Source organism: Sebastes fasciatus, chromosome 12 (assembly GCF_043250625.1).
Source record: "Sebastes fasciatus isolate fSebFas1 chromosome 12, fSebFas1.pri, whole genome shotgun sequence".
Lineage (NCBI taxonomy): Eukaryota > Metazoa > Chordata > Actinopteri > Perciformes > Sebastidae > Sebastes > Sebastes fasciatus.
The window spans coordinates 12,113,597-12,135,388 of record NC_133806.1 but is presented as its reverse complement, the minus strand read 5'-3'; the positions used below and the strand labels follow the sequence as shown (position 1 = coordinate 12,135,388).

Sequence of the window (21,792 nt, the reverse complement as noted above, 5' to 3'; positions counted from 1 at the left end):
TTTAGATTTGATTCAATTTTTTTTAGTAATGACTACATGTGTGCTTACTTTAATCTAGTCATTGTGGCTATTTTAGTATTGAACATATGTGTCATTAACCCATTTGCCACAGCATTTTGATTGGTCAAACGTCTTGAACTTTGGTACGCATATACTTTGGGCAAGAGACTTACAGTGCAACTTTGACATTTTTAGATCACATGAAAAATCACATGATTAATAGTCAGGATTTTTGAAGAATGCGCAAAATGGCTCAAATTGTTTATCAAATTTACCCTGCAGATGTGTGCATATATTACATATATTTGATATTCAACTTGTTATGTTTTTTTTAATTTATTTTTTTATAAATATAATTGAGTCTATTGCAAAAACAGTAGTCCCATGTGCCCAAATACTAGATGTAGTATAATAAGAACAACTCTCTTTTCAGCTAAATGTCTTCATATTTGTGCTGAGGCAATCCCAGAGAACACTTCCAAAGGAAAGTCAAATTTTCAGTTGTGGGCACAAATGGGTTAAAAGGTACAATCTGTGGTCCAAATATAAACATTAGAGAACAAAAAAGAAAAGATATCACTCCCAAATTGATTGAGCTTTTTAAACATGACTATAACCAGGTTTAAAAAGCTCAGTTAACTAAATCTAAGTAATTGTGTTTTGGTTCTTTTAAAAGGTTTGTCAAAACATCAGCTGCAACCTTTTCATATTGTTATGTGCAACAGCCTCTAGGGATTGCTAGACCACTTTAGACGTTTAGTTTTGTATGTAAATTCAGTAAATACACCAGCAGTTTCAAGTGAAGAAATACCAAACAACACTGAAAATAGTGCGATAAGTGAAGACAAATATTTTTCAGTCTCTTTAAAAGGAGCAATATGTAATATATTTACTGTAATAAATAATAAAATGACCATGATATGTCAGATATTAACATTAACATAACATTAAAACATGCTAAGTGGAAATACTGGCTTCTCTGACAACAATGCTACAAGCCTGTATGTTCTCCTTTGAAATTTCCATTCCTGTCCGGTCTGTTTTTGTTTTGGATCTGTGTGATCCCGTCCACTGCCCATTTCGACACCCCGTTGTCACATATCAGTCCTACATACTGTTCCTTTAAGACGTGCGAGTATCAATGCATGTCCTTTTACAGTTTTGATTTAAAATCTCAAGTGTCTCACAGTTGCTGGTAAAAAGCAGAACTTGCTGATTCTCAGGTCCACTAGAATAAAAAAGGCCAGTTTGTAAAGAGGAATAAAAATATATTTATTCAGAATAAACACACATATCGCATCACACATGCATCTGAACTTCATAAATATAAAAATACTGCATTTTTTCCCCCCATACATTTAGATCACAAACAGAGAAATGAAGGCAGAGACATCAATGATTGAACTATCCAGGACTCCAAGTGATAATGTAACATGAAAGCTTGATGCTAGTTGCAAGTTTTGCCTTTCAGTTTTTAAGACATCCGTTTTCATATGCCGAGCTTTCTTTTTCAGTTAATACTGCTGACTCACTGAAGGGTCACTTTCAGCTTGCCGGATTGTCAGAGGACCGTGCATCAGTATAATTCATTTTAGGATCTTCTGGGTCAGATATGGCAGTAAAAGGTAATGGAGTTAAAAACTGTTTGTTGATGTCAGCAGGCAAAAGGTCTCAAACATAAAAGTCATGCAAGCAGAACTGGTGAGTTCAGGTTTAAGGCATAAAAACTTAAGTACCAACGACCCAAAGTGCATAATCCATTACAACTTTCATGAAGAAATTAAAACCCATTGTCCTTGTGATATTGGCTGACGCCTAAACAATTCACCTTATTACGACAAAAAAAGAAAATCATATATATATATATATATACCCCCCAGTCACCTCCTTAGTGATCCAGTTTAATCTCATACTCGTACCGTTTCGCATGTTCACTCAATATAATATTGCAAGATTATTTGAAACCAGAGTGGCATGTAGCTTACTCACTTTTGTGTAGTACCCCTGAATGAGTTATGTAAGCTGGTATTACACCTAAAAAGAGAAACACATCAATACATAAAATAAAATTGTAAGACAGACAATAAAACAGGTTTTCAAAGAAGTAAATTAATCATCGATACGTCTAATTGTCGTGATAAAAAGGCACAATTTTTGCAATACAAGTCGCAAACAACTGTGCAAAGTCATAATGTTTCTTAGGATTGATTTGCGGGACGGCTGCCCCCAACAAGAAACCTGACTGCACAGACCCTGACTCGGTCAATGCTGCAAACTGATCTGCTTTTTCTGAGCTAGTCACAAGTTTCTAATACTCAATACGGGTTGGGCAATATGTTCAAATTTTCGAACCGGCCATTGTCAGCCAAACAACCGACGATTGCCTATGCTGTATATTCGTGCAGGTGTGTTTATCTGTATTTGTGCACATGGCGCTAGGGTGACCAGGTGTCCCACTTCGCACAGCATTTCTATCCCTTGTCAATAATAATATCCAACATTTTCATTGGCTCTAGTTTTCAAAAGTCAAACCACTGCAGGACAAACACGTTTTTTTTTTAATTTTTATTTTTTTATAAATATGTCTATTATCCAATGGCTGTGAAGAAAAAAGGGTAGGCTGTCATCACGAGGCTGTGTCTGCTGTCAGAATATTGCGAGTCACCGCAAAGTCACAAGCTATGCAGATTTAGGCGGAATATGAAGGAAACTACCACAAAGAAAAGGAAGAGCAACTACAACAAAGACTGTGAAACTACTTATAAGCCGGTGGAAGGCGTTTCTCAAGAGCTTTTTTTGTGTGTGAAATTTTGCAATTTCACACAGGGGGGAATGCGACATGAAGCGACACAGTTCATGTGAGTCTCACAAGAAACGTGCGGCTCAAAAGGAGATGTGCCGATCTATGGATGCATTCGGGCAAAGCATAGAGATGTTACAAGATAAGGGGGCAGAATAGAAATGTTTATTATTTAAGCTAGATAGACATTCTATCAAAATGGTAGACTACCTCTCAGCCTTGGTAACTTGTCCCACACAAACATACTCTTTGTAACACATTTGGTTTGTTGGGATCTGGTCACCCTACGCAGCGCGCACCCCACTTACCCCTTTCCGCTGCCATAGTTTCGCCTGGGGGGGATCAGCTGTTCTAGTCGCGGAGCATCCTGTAACAATTCTTTCAACTCGACAGAAATTATATAAAAAAACTCACCAGAACCATCTTGGTTAGTCTTTCCAACAAAAAATAAATATATATATAAAATAAAGCCTTTTTTTCACCGAGTAAGATGTGAAAATTGCAACAGCAAGACGTCCCTTCCCCTTTACACAATCAAGAATAAGAAGAAAAGACTTAATATATCTAGAGTATAAATAGGTACCGTAGCAACATATTGTACCCATATGAATGTAAAAAATGGTTTTGCGGCATCAGTTAAGAGCAGACCGGCCTTGCATTCATCTGCAGGAGTGACTCACAAACACAACAGCTACATGGTGCTTTAGTCTCAGGACAATGATGGGAACTTGAGCTCAGGGATGTCTTCTTCAGGGGAGCTGCTGCCGCTGTACGTGTCTCTGCAACGGAAGATGAATACATAAAGTGAGGTTTATAGCAGTAATGTCTGACAGGGATTGCTTTATTGTGATTGCAGGTTGCAGTGATGATATAGTGTCATTGTAAACTAACTGCAAGAGAGTAGATTATGACACAGAATAAAAAATATGCTTGTAAATTTCCATTGGGGTTGACAGGTCAACTACATTTGAGTAAATTCAATGACGCATAAAAATGCCAACAATATAACAGTATCGTGTAAAGGGCTTAATAAAAACACAGATGTAATGTCTTTACTTGATACACTATGGTAGCAATTGCTGCCTCATATATGTAATGTCCCAATCACAGGTAAGGTATTTTTATTTTAGCCAATCAGCATTAATGTCAGTTAACAGATTATATATGAAAAATGTATTCCATGACTTTAAATGTGATTTCATGCCACTCCATAAGAACCACTTTTAAATTGAATTAGCCAGTGCAGAGAGAAAAAACAAACATGCATACAAAGCATTGAAATGATACTTCAAAGTCTAATTTATTGCAAAATTGTATAAAAAAAAATAAATGTCAGAGAATAGTTAGATCTAAACTATGACCTGCTGGAGCATCATACAGTAATTTTTATCATAAACTTCCACCAAATAACATTAGAATAACACATGGCCGTGTCAGAGCTTACCGTGGAGAGAGGCGACAGTTCTTGGCCAGGAAGCCCTGGAGTTTTCCTGCAGCAGCCAGCAGGAGACCAAAGTATGGAGGAGAAGGTTTGATGGGTCTCGAGGTGAACTCTGGATGGTACTGCACTCCTACGAAGTAACAATGATCTGAAACAATAAAGACCCAGACAGATTAACCTCCTACACAGCATTATGCAACATACAGTATACCACAGTTAGCGTGTGACTTGTATAAAACACATGACTAACATAATGAAAGTCCCCATGAAATGAAAATACATTTTTTGTTATATGCCAAATATTCTAGCTTTCACAATACCCGCCTCAGAAAGATCATGAGGATATTCACTGTTTGTCGATTGAAGTAGCTAACAGAGCAATATGGAGAGAGACAGGAAGAGACGCAAAATCATTGTTTTCATTTCCAAAACAATGTGGCTGAGGTCTAATTCATTCAAGGGAAGCTTCGCTGATTTCCAGCCATCTCTCTGTCACTGCGGCACAGGCAGTACATGCAGATGAACGGCAATAGGACCACCGGATGAACGTGAAATGACCTGCGGATTTTTGCTGGCAGGCGAGCGGGGGGACTCCGGGCACCGTTCATCTGCATGTACTGCCGGCGCTGCAGTACCAGATGGTTGAAAATCTCTAATTTCTCCCTCGTCCTCATCCTGATCTAACAACAGGTGAGAGAGGTGTGTATGGAGCCAACAGTCCTCTGGAGTTTGACGGTGCAAAATTTGATTTAAATCCCTCTTGTAACTGTACACTGCTCAAATATTCCCTTTCACTGTGAGATACGTCACAGTACAGGAGTTAAAGCTGCAGTAGGCAGAATGTTTTTGTGCATCATTAGCCAAAGATTCCATAATAACCTTTCAGCATATTGTCATTCAAGTGCTCTGAGAGATAACTAGACTCCTGCAACTCCTCATGGCTGTTTGCAGGCTTTTAAAAAAATCTAGCCTGTGACGGGAGACTTTGGCCAATCACAGGTCATTTCAGATAGTGTTCCTATTGGCTGTGCTCTGTCTGGGGGGCGGTGCTTGGTATTTCCTCAACTGATCTCTGCATGGCTGCCAGGTCACAAACTTTCTCATTTTACAGCTCAACAGCACACTACAAGATGTTTCTGAAAACATTTGATGTGAGCAATAGGCATTACAGTAACAGAATATTGATACATATTTGATCAGCGCTGCCTAGTTTGACCGTTTGGTCGGAGTTCGCGAGTGATTGACAGCTGCTCAGAGACGGCAGACTCCAGCTTGGCTCTGATTGGTTGTTTTCTTCCTCCGGTCTGTGAAATCTTGCAGATGCCATTAGGAGCACCAGAGGACACCGGAGGACACAGAGGCACATGATTTTTCTCAGATTACCCGTCTCATGCACTACTGTCAGGATATAGTGACCGTTTTATAAAAATTACTTTTTAATCATATTTGCTGTAGCTTGCTTGTTGCTTAGAAACAGTAGAGATGGTAAGAGTACATCCTAAAGGTTAGCCAGGTGAAAGCTTTAGGGTAATATACAGCATGGGGGTGGCTGTGGCTCAGTACAGCGGTCGTCCACTAATCAGAAGGTCGGTGGTTCGATCCCTGGCCCCGGCAGTCTACATGTGAAAGTGTCCCTGGGCAAGATACTGAACCCCAAATTGTTCTCTTGTGAGTATGCAGGTTTATCACTCCTGTGTGGGAGCCACTGCCAGTGTATTTGTCTGTGCGTGAGAATGGGTGAATGCTGGCTTGTGTTGTAAAAGCGCTCTGAGTGGTCGCTAAGACTAGAAAAAACGCTACAAAAATGTAGTCCATTTACTGTGTTGCATTCATTAGCAACAGCAGGTGAATGCCTGTTTACAATAACACTTTCCACTCACCGTCCAATTCAATGACCTCCATTCGCTCTCCTTCCACATCCTGGCCGACAAACTGAAAACCCTTCTCTTCAAAGTGGTGCTTCAGCTCAGGGTTCACCTAAAATGAGCAATGGTTCACGGATTCAGGAAAGGTTTTTTGAGAAATACGGTTATGTGTTCATTTTATAATACTTCCAACACTAGATTTTGGACACAAAGATGAAAACAGGAAAGATTTAAATGGAGCCTCAAGCAGAATAAGACTACTGTAGTTTGTTGTTGCACTCCCAGACAAAAAGCTTTTAAAATGTTGTTTTACCTCAAATCTGTGCCTGTGCCTCTCGTCAACATATTCCACATCTCCGTACAGTTTTCCTAGAACAATGAAATATCAGTCATCAGAAACACGAGCTAGACAGACCACAAATCCAACTATTAATTCAAGATAAAGATACATACTCAGTACACTGGTGCTGGATTTGAAAAGGGTCCGCCTCTTCCCTAACCTCATAGTCCCACCCAGCTGCCCTGGGTTGTGCTCTGGCATCTCAATCACCTGTCGACATCAGATAGGATGTTAATGCCATTCCGGTGAAGACTCTGCTGTTATGATGGGATATGAGCTGGGAAGAAAAAGATAACCTACCACAGGGTGAGTGGATTCTGGATCAAATTCTGTAGAGTTGGCATCTGAAAAAGATGAACAAAGCTGATTTGAGCTCAGATCAACTTCCCATCGGGTCTATTCCTCCTTCATCATTAAATTAGAAACCGTGGGAATAAAATGCTTTGACACCAGCTGACCTGCGCAATCACTCACCTTCCCATCCGAGAACATTGCGGGCGAACTCGCACACTGCCAGCTGCATGCCCAAACATACTCCTGCACAAAACAAGACCAGCGGGATTATTGCATAATGAGAGCTATTGTAAATAAAGAAAAGACCGAACAAGATCCCCACTGTGCAAACCACTTGAGTGACTAACATTACTGCGGTTGCAAGTGATTGTAAATTGCCTGTAAAAAAATATTCAACAAAAAACAAATAGATTCTTTAATGTCAAATTAAATTATTGTCTCTACAAATGGATCTAAATTATGTACAAACATAACACAACAAGTACCTGATTGCACAAGTATTCATGGCCTTCGGGTGTGTATTTTTCACATATGGCAGCAATTTCAACTTTGATTCACAGATAAAGTGGGTCTGCAACAACTTTATACGCCTGAACGCCGCATTTATTTCCTCATTCGTCTTTACACAATAATTGCTCAAACTATGCCAAATTGCACGGAGATAGTTCTAGAACAGCAATTTTCAAGTTTTGCCACACTTTTGCGATTCGTTTGGACTCAAATACATGTTTTTCATTCTGTGTAGCTTTGGCTTTATACTTCAGGTTGATGTTTGATAAATTTCATCCCAAGTCAGAGTTCTCTGGCAGACTGTTGGTAGCTGTTCCTTAAAGATTTTGCTGTATTTTGCTCAACTTATTTTGCCCTTCACAAACCTTCCTGTGCTGACTGCACAGAATCATCCACGCAGAATGACGCTGCCATACAGGTGATGGGCACTGACCTTAACCTGCAATGTCTAAATACTCTGGGGCTGCACCAGTGAGGATTTAAGTGTGTCAAAGTAAGTAATTATAGCAATCAATAAGAGGTTGACCGATAGAAGCGCACGTTCCCCTGACCGCGGTTCCTGGAACACAGCCCGGTGTACCACCTGCATCGCATAAGGGCAGCGAAAGTGAAAGCCAACCTTAGATTCACTCTAGTTTTGGAGTGAACTTTGCCCACTTGGCATTTCGTCTCACTAAAAATTGCGTTTTTCCGGTGCTGTGTCCGCAATTTTCGTAGCTTCCTCTTGGATTTGCGGGGGCTACACATCCAATGGCTCAAGGCTGACGCTCAGAAATGCCCAAACACAGCAAAAGAAAAAAATACAGGCAGAGAGCAGGATCTCTGCAGATACAGACACACAGGTCTGGTAGGTCATACGTGATGATTGAGAGGGATTACTTTTGTATGAGTCTATACATTGTTTTTCAGGGAAATCCTGCAGAGTAGACCTCTCTCAGCCGTGTAAAACAATAAAACATGACAAAGTCCAAGGCAACAAAGAACTCTTTAGAGACACTGTAGCTATTCATTTTGTTGTTTTGTCCACAGTAATAAAAAATATGAAGCTGCAAACCAAACTTAACCTTCATATCTTACGCAACAGACAACACATTCATATAATGAAGAAGAAGGAATCTCTCTTACCCAGGAACGGCTTATTCTGTTTCCTCGCCCAGTTAATAGCGAGCATCTTGCCTTCTGTCCCTCTCACACCAAAACCTCCTGGTACCAACACGCCTCTGTGAGGAGGAAAGAAAGAGTGACTGTCTCAAAGAAAATCTGGACTCATTTTATAAAATGAACTGAGGCTAACATTACACAATTCAAACACCTGTATACGGAGACACATTATTGATAACAGTGTTATGAAGACTGCCGGAGAGGTATCATTTAAGACAAGTTAGAGTACATTTTATAAATGACCTGTCATGATCTATCATTTGACTAGACAGGGACAGCTCTTGAAAGACTACTGCTAGTACAACATTAGGATTTTTAGGATACTATGCAAAGCAATATCTGTAATTTAAGGTGATGATGGAGATGTAACCTGAACTTGTAATAAAAAGGGATATTCATTGCTACACCTCCATTCACACAATACATTTATGTATGTGAACTCACATACATAATTGAGAGGCTAAGTTATCGGAGTCAATTCTTTATTCTTCACACATATACATTGGGGAAAAATGTTCCCGTGGCACTAACTACTTTCTGCTGATCTCTGTATTCAAATCCTCCGTCTCTCCATATTTGAAGGTAGTTTAGGGGCAAAATTCTGGACAGCGATCAATCTAGTAAGCTAATTCAATAACATACTAATGGCTACTAGCCTAGATTGATATCTAGCATGCGTTTGATTTGTTTTTTTGCAAAACTTTGTGAGATAATATGTGGTAAGAAATGATTGCTCGTAATCTGATTAGGCAACACTGGCTTACGTCATAGAATTTTAAAACTAATGCATCCAAAACGACAATGCTCCAAACGCCTGTAAGCTTGAAAACAGCAACAGGAATCACAAATACACTCCCCCCCAGTACACTGCACTGTTGCATGAAGATGTTATAAAACACACAAGGCCTTGACCATTTTATGAAGCTGCATAAACCACTGATGACAGCACTCTACTGCCATCATGTGGCACACATAATAAAACAACTCGATATTGATAGTTTGTCTACTCACTGAGAACTGCAGAGTTTTTGCCAGGCCTCGTGATATTTCACAGGCTCATCTTGCAGAGTGGTAGCCTCCAGGTCTGCAGAGTCTATGTACTGTAATAATAACAAAGGTGATCAGTCATCAACGTCATGGCCGACAGGCTGACTGCTGTTTAAATATAGGCAAATGTATTATGTCAGTATTAAAAGTGTTCGGTGACAAATAGTCAACACAAACTGCAGTGTTGAAAAATCCAGAAATCAATATATAAAACATAAAAATGTGAAATGTTTCCATACCTTGACCTCTAGTTTGTGATTAATGGCGAGGGCTGAGTGCTCTAAGGCCTTGATAACGGAGGTGTAGGAGTCAGCTAACTTAGTGTATTTCCCCACCAGGGCTATGGAGACATGCTCCAAGAGACGAGCAGATCTGAGAAGAGAGGGGAGAGGATTAACTGTACTGCATCATTTAATCAGAACTTTAAAGCTACTCAAAGAACAATTCAATGTTCAGTGATTTAATCTCCACAGTGTGATGTAGTGACTGAGGAACATTTGGTACTTTGGTTTGTGCCTGAGTGATTTAACTGACTGTAAAAGGTAAATGATTTGTGTCCCATTTTCCTTACAAGACACACAGTTAGAAAAGCATAACAGCAAAGACAAACTTCCTCACCTGTCAGCCATCACCTTCCACTTTGAGAGCATCTTCCTGGGCCTCACCTCGACGGGCAGGCTCAGCCGCTGACAGAAGTAGCTCACAACACCCTGGTCCTCCAGCAGCAGGGGCACTCTGTAGACCGAGGAGACGTCATGGACACAGATCACCTGGAAACAATTACAAAACATCTTATTTCAGTTTTGTGTTAACATTTTTGTATCAACATTAACTTAATAAATTAAATATAATTGTATAATTTTTTTTAAAGATTATTTTTTGGGCTTTTTTTTTAATGCATTTTATTGATAATGGGGGAGAGCTTATAATGAAAGGGGGAGAGAGAGGGGATGACCCGAACCCCGGGCCGCTGCGGCAAGGACTCAACTCTGGCACAATAGAATTAATATATAATTGTATAATTAACAATATAATTGTCTATCAAATATTTGAAAATTATATTTGAACATTATACCAATGCATTGCACCATTACATGACTCATAAGTAGGAGTGGGGTAAAAAATTGATTCATGTAGGAATCGAGTCTCATCTTCAAAGATTCTGAATCAATTCACAACTTACAAAAATTGATTTAGGAAAATTATTTTTTTCCTACAAAAGAACCTGCAGTAGATATTGCTACTGATGGACAATAATCCTACACACTAGGGCTGTCGACAAATATTCTAAATTTGAATATATATTCAAATTGAAAACAAAAACAAAACTAATGAAAATGAAAACTGTATTTGATTGTGAGATTTAAAAAAGCGGCACTATCGCGGTTGACTGCCTCGTGAACCGAATGCACCCAACGTCACTTTCATTAATTGAAAATTAAATGTAACCTTAGGTCAAGTTGAACAAAGAATAATTCAACAATAATTGAACAACAGCAGCAAGTGTTGCATTATGTAAACAAACCACGTATCAGCTGTGCGCTCGAGATCAGACTATACACATAACCACTTACAAGATGGATGAGTAGTTTTTGCTATCTTTTTAAACAAGAAACTGGATATATTATATATATATATTATGAAATTTACTGGAATTAGCATACAATATAACCAACAGCAAATAGAAAACTTTCAGGCGATCTCCCTCCAGTCAGCTGTCACCTTATTTATTTTTTTTACAGTGAAATGTGGAGGTAACGTATAGATAACTTCTCATTTCACCTTCACAAATCAGCCGTTCCTCGTCTGCTGCAGCGCTTTCAAAGCGGGCGACAGGAATAAAACACTAACAGCCAGGACATCTAACAAAAGTTCAGCTCCAAACAGCCTCAAACTGCAGTTAGGTCACGGTGTCATGGACATAATGCCTGTGATTTGTTGAAAAATACCAGTTTTACAGTGTTATTTTGTGCACAATATATTTTTGAAATTGGCAAGTTTCTGAGAAATAAAAAGGCAGCTCGCCTAAGCCTACCACCTCTATCTATGTAACAGGCAGCAGTTTTTATTTTTTGTATAACTTGTTATTCTTGAAGTCAGAATGAGAAATACTAAAAACTTGTGCAAGTTCAGCATGAATACATTTTAACTTTTGCCTTTTTAAAAGATTATTTGAAATTTCAGCCCCGCCTAAAAAATCCTGAACACAAAACTGTACAAAAACAGTTTAACGGTCTAACTCCACAATCCAGTACTACAATGTTCACGGCCTTTGCACATGTTTTCAGTAATTATTTTCCAACATTTATAATGTGTTTAGAAACAAAAGTCTGAATTTCCATTACACGGCATTTAGGTTAGCAGCATTCTCTGCACATAGAGCTTCAAGTGAGGTTGTTTGTTCGAGAAAAGAAAAGTCGTACTACTTCACCTGTGAGGGCTCCACATGACAAAACATGGAGATCTTCTCCTTGACAGATGTTTCTAGGGGCGATGAACCGCGGCACATAATCTGAAAAGAATCAATGTTTATTTTTATTATACAACTGGACAAGATTATAGTCTCAAACGTTCCTTGATAAATACCGTAGATTTTATGTCCGATATGTCCGATTTGATTTGGTTGTGTACACCATGAGATGAATTAATAGATTTCTACAAATGCAGGCAAAGTAGAGGCATTGCCTGTTTATATCTGGGGTGCAGGAGGGAGTGCCAAGTTTATAAAAGCAAAATATAATCCGACTCACCAAATCTGGAGACAAGCCCAGCCCTCTGAGCTCTCGGACACTGTTCTGGGTCGGTTTGGTTTTCTGCTCTCCTGTGGTTTTGGGCTGAGGACATGAAAGCAAATTCACCTCAAATTGTAGCTTAAATGTGTGCGTGACAAATAAACCAGTGGCGATTTTCACTGTTCTCTAGCTCCTTTCCTTCAATTAAAAAAAACCCGAATACAGCAAAAATATTAAAACTAGGGCTTTCAATCAATGAAAATATTCAATCCCATGATTGTCCATAGTTAATCGCGATTTATCGCAAATTAATCGAATTTTTTACCTGCTCAAAATGTACCTTAAAGGGATATTTGTCACATATTAAATACCCTCATCAACATAGGTGTGGACAAATATGCTTGCTTTATGCAAATGTATGTATATATTAATTATTGGAAATTAGTTAACAACACAAAACAATGACATATATTGTCCAGAAATCCTCATTTAGACTATGACTTGCCCCAAACTGCATATGATTATCATAAAGTGGGCATGTCTGTAAAGGGGAGACTCGTGGGTACCCATAGAACCCATTTTCATTCACATATCTTGAGGTCAGAGGTCAAGGGACCCCTTTGAAAATGGCCATGACAGTTTTTTTCTCGCCAAAATGTAGCGTAAATTTGGAGCGTTATTTAATATCCTTCGTGACAAGCTAGTATGACATGGTTGGTACGTGGTTTTGTATGATACCACTATCTTCACTCTAGCTAAAAATCGCAAGTTGTATTAAAGTGGCAGTAGGCAGTATATTTTTTGGCATCATTGGGCAAACATCATTTTACAGCGAAACCGTGCACTGCAAGATGATTCTGAAAACATTTGAGGTGAGAAATAGGCATTACAGTAACATAATATTGATTCATATTTTATCAGCGCGGCCTAATTTGACCGTTTGGTCGGAGTTCGCGAGTGATTGACAGCCGTCTCTCATACACAGCAGATGGACAGCAGACCTCAGATAAGCTCTGACTGCTTGTTTTCCCCCGGTCTGTGAAATCTTGCAGATGCCGTTAGGAGCACCGGAGGACACGGAGGCACATGATTTCTTTCAGGTTACCAGTTTCATGTACTACTGTCACGATATAGCGACCGTTTTATAAAAATAACTTTTTTTAAAAATCATATTTGCTCCAATCTCGCATACTTCAGCTTTAATGCTTTAAAGAAATTAGGGGCGTTAAAACAAATTTGCGTTTACGCATTATTATCGCATTAACTTTGACAACCCTAATTAAAAGTAATATTCTACGTGAAATGTGTTCACCAGTGTCCCATACCTGTGGCACCAGGCTGACATGGATGTTGCAGAAGTTCTCCTTCTTCACCTTGAACTGGAACTGTCTGAAGGCCTCGATGAAGGGCATGCTCTCAATGTCCCCCACAGTGCCTCCCAGCTGTTGACACAAAACATCTGCTTAGACCACAGAACTGCATGCACGAACACTTTGGTTGGTTCTCAGCCCCTTATATAACTGCCACGCCCTTAGAAATTACTGAATTGTATAAGCTGTACTGAGCCAATAATACTGTCAGAGCAGGTTTTGATTAATGCCATAAGAAAAGAACTGCCCGAGGCAGGGTAATAATTTAACTCTGTTTATGAAGATTTGGCCCATTTCAGCTGCATATACACTAAAGATGATATAGTTTTGCAGTATATATTGTATATTGTATATATATTTTACAGACTCTCCTCAACAAATCAATTTGAAATCCCTTGATTTTTTCGTTTTTTCAAAATAAAATGTTTCTGCTTCGCTGACAAACCCATTTGTTTAAGTTCAGCAATGTCTCTGCTTACTGAAAGGTGTCAATGATCTATTGCTTCAGGCAACATGCTTGGTTTCATTGCTGATCAAAAACCTCTATTTCTCTTAATCACACTAAAAAAAGGTCACAAATCACATCAATCAATTACAGTTTTTCTCAATCGCTTCAGCTCATTTTTTGAAACAGTCTCAGCATTCTCTAAACTGTAAGTGCAATTGTCACAACTGTTTGATGGGACATCGCAACTCTGTTGCATGTCTGCAAAAGGTAGTAACTCACCCAAAACACTTCATTCATGCTTCAAAACCTAGTTATTATGTCAGTAAATTGGCCAATGTCACCAAAATGAAAAGTTGTTTGTCATCGTGTGAGCCATATTGGTCAATATGTTTAGATCTTTTGTCTCCATGACAGTCAACCCTGGAGATGTGTGTGTATGCAAATCTCTGTTTGTTCTACTTATTTGCTGAAACTGACTGTTTACTGAAGGCTAGAATAGCAGAATGTCAGTTTTGTCTACGTGAAGGCTATTGTGTATCGCACTGAGCTGTTTAGATTCCCATTTCAACAGCATTTAAAAGTTTCGTGGTTAAAGTCAATACTATACACACAGAAAGAGGATATGCATTTACATGTATTATTAAAAGAAAATTCACCTTTGAGCTTTCATGTAAAGACATATACAGTGAACAGAATATTTGCCACAAAATGACATCCACGCCAATAAAATAAATGAATAATAAAAAAAATTTAAAAACATGAAAAAAGCTGCGGTTGTTCAGTAAAAAACAAATTGTACCTCCTCAAAGTACATAACACCATATCATAGATATTTTTGGAATATACATGTATGTCTGACAGAGTTTGATTATTGAATGGATCATTTTGTATGCGACAGCTCAGACAATGAAAGAAAGTTTCACCGAACCAACTCATCCGTTTTGATCAACTAGACATGTGCATATGGTTGTTATGCAAATTGTAGTTACTCTATTGCACACACGTGCAAAAATACGTGCAATTTGCTTGAATGAATGAGAAATTAAAATCTGTCTAAAAACTAATTGTTCAGTGATTTGAGCCTACTTTTTTGAGAAAAAAAAAATCATTCTCATTCAAGAATTGAGCCAAAGCGAATGAGTTTCCTGTGGGAGTTGTTGAAATACACGACACTTTTGAACGTTTTCAGTGTCCTTTTGTATTGAATTCAAAATCCTGTTTGGCCATTTACATAAATTCCCGCTTGATGGGAACAGAAACAAGCCCCTACAACACCAACTTACCTCTATGACACAAACTTCAGGCTCCACACCATCGTCGTCTACTGAGATCTTGGCCTGCCTCATCACCCACTCCTGGATGGCATCTGTGATGTGGGGTACCACTGGAAACAGATTTACAGAGTAAAAGTAATGTAAAACCGATCAACACTTTTCATTGGACATGTGTGTGAAGAAGAATAAAGCTCTTGCCAAATTCTCTGTTCTGCAGACACACCGAAAAACACAAATGCAAACAAGTGTGCTGCTGTGCCGCTAGGTGTACTCGCTCACCCTGTACAGTCTTGCCCAGGTAGTCTCCCCTCCTCTCCTTGTTGATGACCGACTGGTAGATCTTTCCAGTGGTGAGGTTGTTGTCTTTGGTAAGACGGATGTCCAGGAAACGCTCATAGTTCCCCAAGTCCAGATCCACCTCCCCGCCGTCGTCGAGAACAAAAACTTCACCTGCACAACACAGACATTATATCCATTTATCATCGGGTTAGTGAAACGGCAAGATCCAAGACTGGTATAAATTCAGTGCTTTGCTCACTGACATAACAACTATCACCACTCAGCTGCATTACTTTAACACACATAACAGCAGATGATGCGGTAAAGGGACTGTATCTAAGTTTTTACACGTTTAAACGTGTTCTAATAATTTTTTATTGCCAATGTGTGAACCGGTTGTAACCTAACCTTTTCTATTAGACCTTCCGCAACTTTCTAAGTTTCCTCTATCAGCCTGTGATGCATTTAATGTGAAGAATGCGGGACGGTTTTTCCGGGAAAGTCCAACGGACGTGATGTCATTCGCGCTCCTGAGTGCCTTTATTTTCAGCTCCGTGTGCAAACATAGCTAATGTTTGGTTAGAAATGGACAAAAGAACAAAATCATCTAGTGAAACCCGTCTTGCAAAACAGGAATCTGACCGATGTTAAGGGCAAAACTAGGATCAACATAGGCCGGGCCTTCGATACATGGAGGGACTTTTGTTTGGTTTTGCGTTGCCCAAGCTGGTAAAATTCGTATTGGACAGGTACGCTAACATTACTGCCAAGCATGTGAAATATATAGTGATATTGTGGTTTTAGCTGGCTAATGTTGCTAACGTTAATCATCATGATGCCTGTCAATCACATTCAGGCTACATCCACACCAATACCTTTTCGTTCCGCAGCGCATAACTTTTGCTACGCTTATGCCTAGCGTCCACACTACTCCCGACGTTTTCAAGCCCCTAAAACGGAGAGTTTGAAAACGCTGCTGACCCCGTTTTAGTTTTAAAACTCCAGGGTTGTGTTTAAAGGAGACCTTTAAACATGATGACGCAGACACCAACTTAATTGGGTCTCATCAGTCACGACGTGTCCTCCCCTGATTCGTCGCGCCCCATCACGTGAACCTTTTCCGGAAGAAAACAAACGACATCAGCCTCGACCACCAGTGGTTAATTTCAACATGGATAATAAGTTACAAGCGTTGCTGACATTGTTGTCTCTGCTAGCAGCTGTTGTGCAGTTAAGTTCTGCATTTTATAATGCTGCTACTGCCTACGTGCACAGGAGACAAGGTATTATTTGACCGCTTTACATCAATTCCCGTGTCCAGCGCTGCTTCCTGTTTACACCGGCACGCGCATGCTGAGTATACATGAATGGTCATTTAATATGCGTTTTCAGGCGTGGTACAGTAGTATGGAAGGAGATCAATTCTGAAACGGCCCTAAAACGCTCGTCTGGACGGAGATCATTTTTGTTTTAAAGCGCCGTTTTAAAACGAAAACATCAGTGTGGATGTATCCTCAGTGTCATGTGTGTCGCTTCACTGTTTTTGACCGATGCTCGCTCGCGTCTACATAGTGCAAGCACAAGCGCGAGCAACAGGACGCTGTCTTAACGGCCACAGGTGTCACTGTTAACAGCCAATTTCTGATTCTTGCATACAGCCCCTTTAAACAAATATAAAGCAACCATGACGAAAGCACTCAATTAACTCACCGTGTTCATATGGTGAAAAGGTACCAGCGTCGATATTGATATACGGGTCGATTTTGATGGCTGTGACGTGAAGGCCGCAGGACTTGAGGATTGTTCCCACGCTGCTGGCGATGATGCCCTTGCCAATACCAGATATGACCCCACCGGTAACCAGGATGTACTTCATAGTGGCATGTAAAGTCTGAAAAGAAAATAATACAAAAATTTACCTACACTTCCAAGGCATTGAGAACATGCCAACTCAACCTGTTCGACCACATGTGAGACGAATGATACGATAAAGACAACATGAGTGGATGTGCTCTATTTTACCCAAGTGGACTACTAATATTAAAAAGTCTCAATTGGTTTAATATACACGTGTATTGACAATACAATTACATTTATGTAGAAGAATGTTACATAAAGTTTCTCACTGGATCAAACTTGAAACTTGTGGTACTCCTTGTATTCCTGTGTTTTTTCAAGCTTGCAATCAATGTAACATTACATAAACCTGCATTAGAAGACATTAATAACAGTCGATATGGAGGTTCTGACACTAGTTTTGAAACTTGGAAGTGTGGACTACCCATATGTTTACATCTGGATAGTAGATTGTGGTCCTCACAACCCTGACACATGGTGACATTGACAGAGTACATCTGACAATGTCAAAAGGAGGTGGTTTAAAGCAGATCATATCTTACAGTTTGCTGCAGAATTTAACATTGTGTTGAACCACATGACCTGAAATCAAATGGGCGGGAAATACCAGTGAGTCATTATATGATGCCACATTTTTAATTGACAGTAGGCTACAGGTAGAAAGCTGTTCGACTAGAGCTGGGGAAGTTTGACCTAGATGTTTAAACTGTTTTGCCACAAGCAGTGTTTGCTATGGTAATGTATGCTAATGGTATTATGATGTATTACTGATGCATATAATTATGTTTATGGTGTCCTTAAAAATGTATATAGGAACAAGTTCTAAAATAAAGTATCTAACTAACTAGTGATTATTTGCATTATCACTAGGACGGTCAATCGATTAAAATATTTAATATATATTATAATAATAAAATATATTTAATTGTAAATTAATCACACAATTTTTTAACTGTTCTAAATTCACCTTAAAGGGGAGATTTGTCAAGTATTTAATACTCTTATCAACATGGGAGTGGACAAATATGCTGCTTTATGCAAATGTATGTATATATAGATTATTGGAAATCAATTAACAACACAAAACAATGACAGATATGTTGACTTTACGTTGTGTTTTATTGGTTTCTTCCATTTACATGATGCATGTTCTTTTTAAATATCTATATATTGTAATTTGCTTAATGAATTGTGTATATATATATATATATATATATATATATATTTTATTTTTTTCGTTTTTTATATTTTTTATTTATTTATTATCGATTCAAATATTTAATATATATATTATAATAATAAAATATATTTAATCGTAAATATCTATATATTGTAATTTGCTTAATGAATTGTATATATGTTTTTTTTTATTCTTTTTTTTATTTTTGATTAAAATATGTAATATATATTATAATAATAAAATATATTTAATCGTAAATATCTATATATTGTAATTTGCTTAATGAATTGTATATATATGTTTTTATTTTGTTCTTTTTTATTTATTTATTATCCATTAAAATATTTAATATATATTATAATAATAAAAATATATTTAATTGTAAATTAATCACACATTTTTTTATCTGTTCTAAATTCACCTTAAAAGGGAGATTTGTCAAGTATTTAATCCTCTTATCAACATGTGAGTGGACAAATATGCTGCTTTATGCAAATGTATGTATATATAGATTATTGGAAATCAATTAACACAAAACAATGACAGATATGTTGACTTTACGTTGTGTTTTATTGGTTTCTTCCATTTACATGATGCATGTTCTTTTTAAATATCTATATATTGTAATTTGCTTAATGAATTGTGTATATATATATATATATATATATATTTAATTTTTTTCGTTTTTTATATTTTTTATTTATTTATTATCGATTCAAATATTTAATATATATATTATAATAATAAAATATATTTAATCGTAAATATCTATATATTGTAATTTGCTTAATGAATTGTATATATGTTTTTTTTTATTTTATTCTTTTTTTTATTTTTTATTATTGATTAAAATATGTAATATATATTATAATAATAAAATATATTTAATCGTAAATATCTATATATTGTAATTTGCTTAATGAATTGTATATATATGTTTTTATTTTGTTCTTTTTTATTTATTTATTATCCATTAAAATATTTAATATATATTATAATAATAAAAATATATTTAATTGTAAATTAATCACACATTTTTTTATCTGTTCTAAATTCACCTTAAAAGGGAGATTTGTCAAGTATTTAATCCTCTTATCAACATGTGAGTGGACAAATATGCTGCTTTATGCAAATGTATGTATATATAGATTATTGGAAATCAATGAACAACACAAAACAATGACAGATATGGCTGAATGTTGACTTTGAGTTGAGTTTTAAGCCACATGTTTATCGACACTGAGGTACAGTTTAGACTTGCAACACCTAACATGCTACAATTAAGACTCTAACATAGCATGAATGCCTTCAAAACCACACAGCCTTACCTAGCGTTAAAGAGAAAGACGTGTAGTCACGGTAACTGTGGTGAATTTCACTTCTTGTTTACGAAGCACCAGTCTCCAAGTTCCCAACAATAATGTCCCCTCTGCGGTAGAAGCACGTGTAGGAGACAGACTGATCCAACTATTGTCCTCTAAAGTCTCTGGGACAGTTTGTTTTCTTCCCTTACCGTCAGTAGTGATGTGTCGGTCACAAACGAGCCGGTTCTTTGAGCCGGCTCTTTTAAGTGAACGATAAGAGCCGGTTCCCGTCCGAGAGACGTTTTTTCTTTCTTTCTTTAATTAATTCAAGTAGTGATGTTACGTGCTGTGCCGAGGCTTCGGAGCGTGTGTCGAGTAATCCAGGAAGTTTTTTCCGCAATGCGCGTATCGAGGCTTGTATCGTTTTAGACCAATTACGTCATTGATGACATCCGAAGCCTGGCTGCCCGGCCATACCGCTGACTGGTTCAGGAAGTAATTCAGATCTTCGCTGGTTAAACCAATAACAAAGAATACTAATATAACCCCTCCTGCCATTATTATATTATATTACACTACACTACAATACAATTATTTACCAAAGGATTGGTTTACACACATAAGATACATTACTCTTAAAACAATTACAGTTTATTATACATGTATGTTATATACAATATACTTACTAGAAAATAGACATTATATTATATATTATATAGATATAAATGGATTACATGGTAATAGATATTTTTTTCATTGTTTATAGTCATTCCCAACAGCTTTTACTGACGCAAAATACATCTGCCTGTTTTACACTCTTTGACCACCAGGTGGTTTCATGTGCACATGAAGCCCCTTTAACGAACCAATTTCCTGGAAAGCTTCAACGCTTCATGAAGCTTCAGCTCGCCATCACTAGGATGATCTTCTCCGCGCCACGGGCACTCCATGCACTGACTGTGACTGAATGTTGTGTTAATGACGTCCGTGCGACCAATCAGGTGATGACAGGTAAGGATTATACCATCAAGCAGGGAGGGGCGGGGGTGCGCGGCGCGCTGACGGTCAACAGGTACAGAGCAGGAGGGAGAGGAGGAGAGAAAGACAGAGGAGAGCGGTGCGCAAATAGCAGACAAGATGAGTGAAAGTCGGAAACAAAGCAGCATGTAAAATTATGATATTCTGGAAATTATAAGGTTTAGTATAATTATATTGAATAATTTAAGTGATATATGTGCACACATACTAATTATAGGTCAAAACGGCGCTAAATTTGGCTGAATTATAAAAGGCAGGAGTGGTAAAACGAAGAGCCGTTTGGGAGTCGAAAGAGCCGGCTGTCTTGGTGAGCTGAGCCAAATGATCTGGCTCACTGAAAAGAGCCGAAATTCCCTTCCCTTACAGTCAGTGTTGAGGGAAAAATGTATTCCCTCTTCTCAGCCTCTCAGGCAGAATTTAGCCACCGCCCTCCACAGGATTCACCAATCAGATGGACGTATTCAGTGTCAGGTTCCCGTGTTGAGAGAGTTGGGGGAAACTCTCGCGAGATGGATATGTCAGTGCATGTCACACAGCCTAAGAGACAACAACAACAACAACACATAATAGATGTAACTCACACTGTGCCTTTTATTTACTCCTCTACTTCATGTTTTTTTTTTTTTTACATTTATCCTTTGATATTGCAATATAATTTTTATTTGTTTGTTTGTTTTATTGACACAACAGACATTAATTACTTCTTTATGTTAACTTCCATTTACATGCATGTTCTTTTTAAATATCTATATATTGCAATTTGCTTAATGAATTGAATATATGTATAAATATATATATTTTTATTTTTAATTTTTTTTAATTTTTAATTTTTTTTTATTATTGAATTGACGC

General features: G+C 37.8%; 1 protein-coding gene across 2 annotated transcripts; it reads right to left on the bottom strand.

The window, feature by feature from the left end:
• Positions 1–1,247: 1,247 nt before the first annotated feature.
• On the bottom strand, positions 1,248–20,119 carry ctps1b (CTP synthase 1b). 2 transcript variants are annotated; one of them, XM_074653140.1, is made up of 19 exons: positions 19,927–20,119; positions 17,272–17,452; positions 15,562–15,732; positions 15,292–15,392; positions 13,516–13,632; positions 12,209–12,292; positions 11,890–11,970; positions 10,077–10,228; positions 9,698–9,830; positions 9,423–9,511; positions 8,376–8,470; positions 6,921–6,983; positions 6,747–6,790; positions 6,560–6,656; positions 6,420–6,475; positions 6,122–6,218; positions 4,245–4,389; positions 3,481–3,579; positions 1,894–2,034 (listed from the first exon to the last, which is right to left on the bottom strand). In XM_074653140.1, exons 2-18 carry the CDS (start codon positions 17,435–17,437, stop codon positions 3,510–3,512), a joined length of 1,761 nt encoding a protein of 586 aa, XP_074509241.1. In that variant the 5' UTR covers positions 17,438–17,452; positions 19,927–20,119; the 3' UTR covers positions 1,894–2,034; positions 3,481–3,509. The 2 variants fall into 2 exon arrangements, with proteins under 2 accessions (XP_074509240.1, XP_074509241.1); XM_074653139.1 differs by having other exon boundaries at positions 1,248–3,579.
• Positions 20,120–21,792: the final 1,673 nt, after the last annotated feature.

Coding starts and splice junctions, on each gene's coding strand:
- ctps1b (XM_074653139.1), bottom strand. CDS start 17,437: ATGAAGTACATCCTGGTTACCGGTGGGGTCATATCTGGTATTGGCAAG. Junction 9,831..10,076: donor TGGAAGGTGATGGCTGACAG/GTGAGGAAGTTT, acceptor CTCTCTTCTCAG/ATCTGCTCGTCTCTTGGAGC. Junction 6,657..6,746: donor CAGAATCCACTCACCCTGTG/GTAGGTTATCTT, acceptor TGATGTCGACAG/GTGATTGAGATGCCAGAGCA.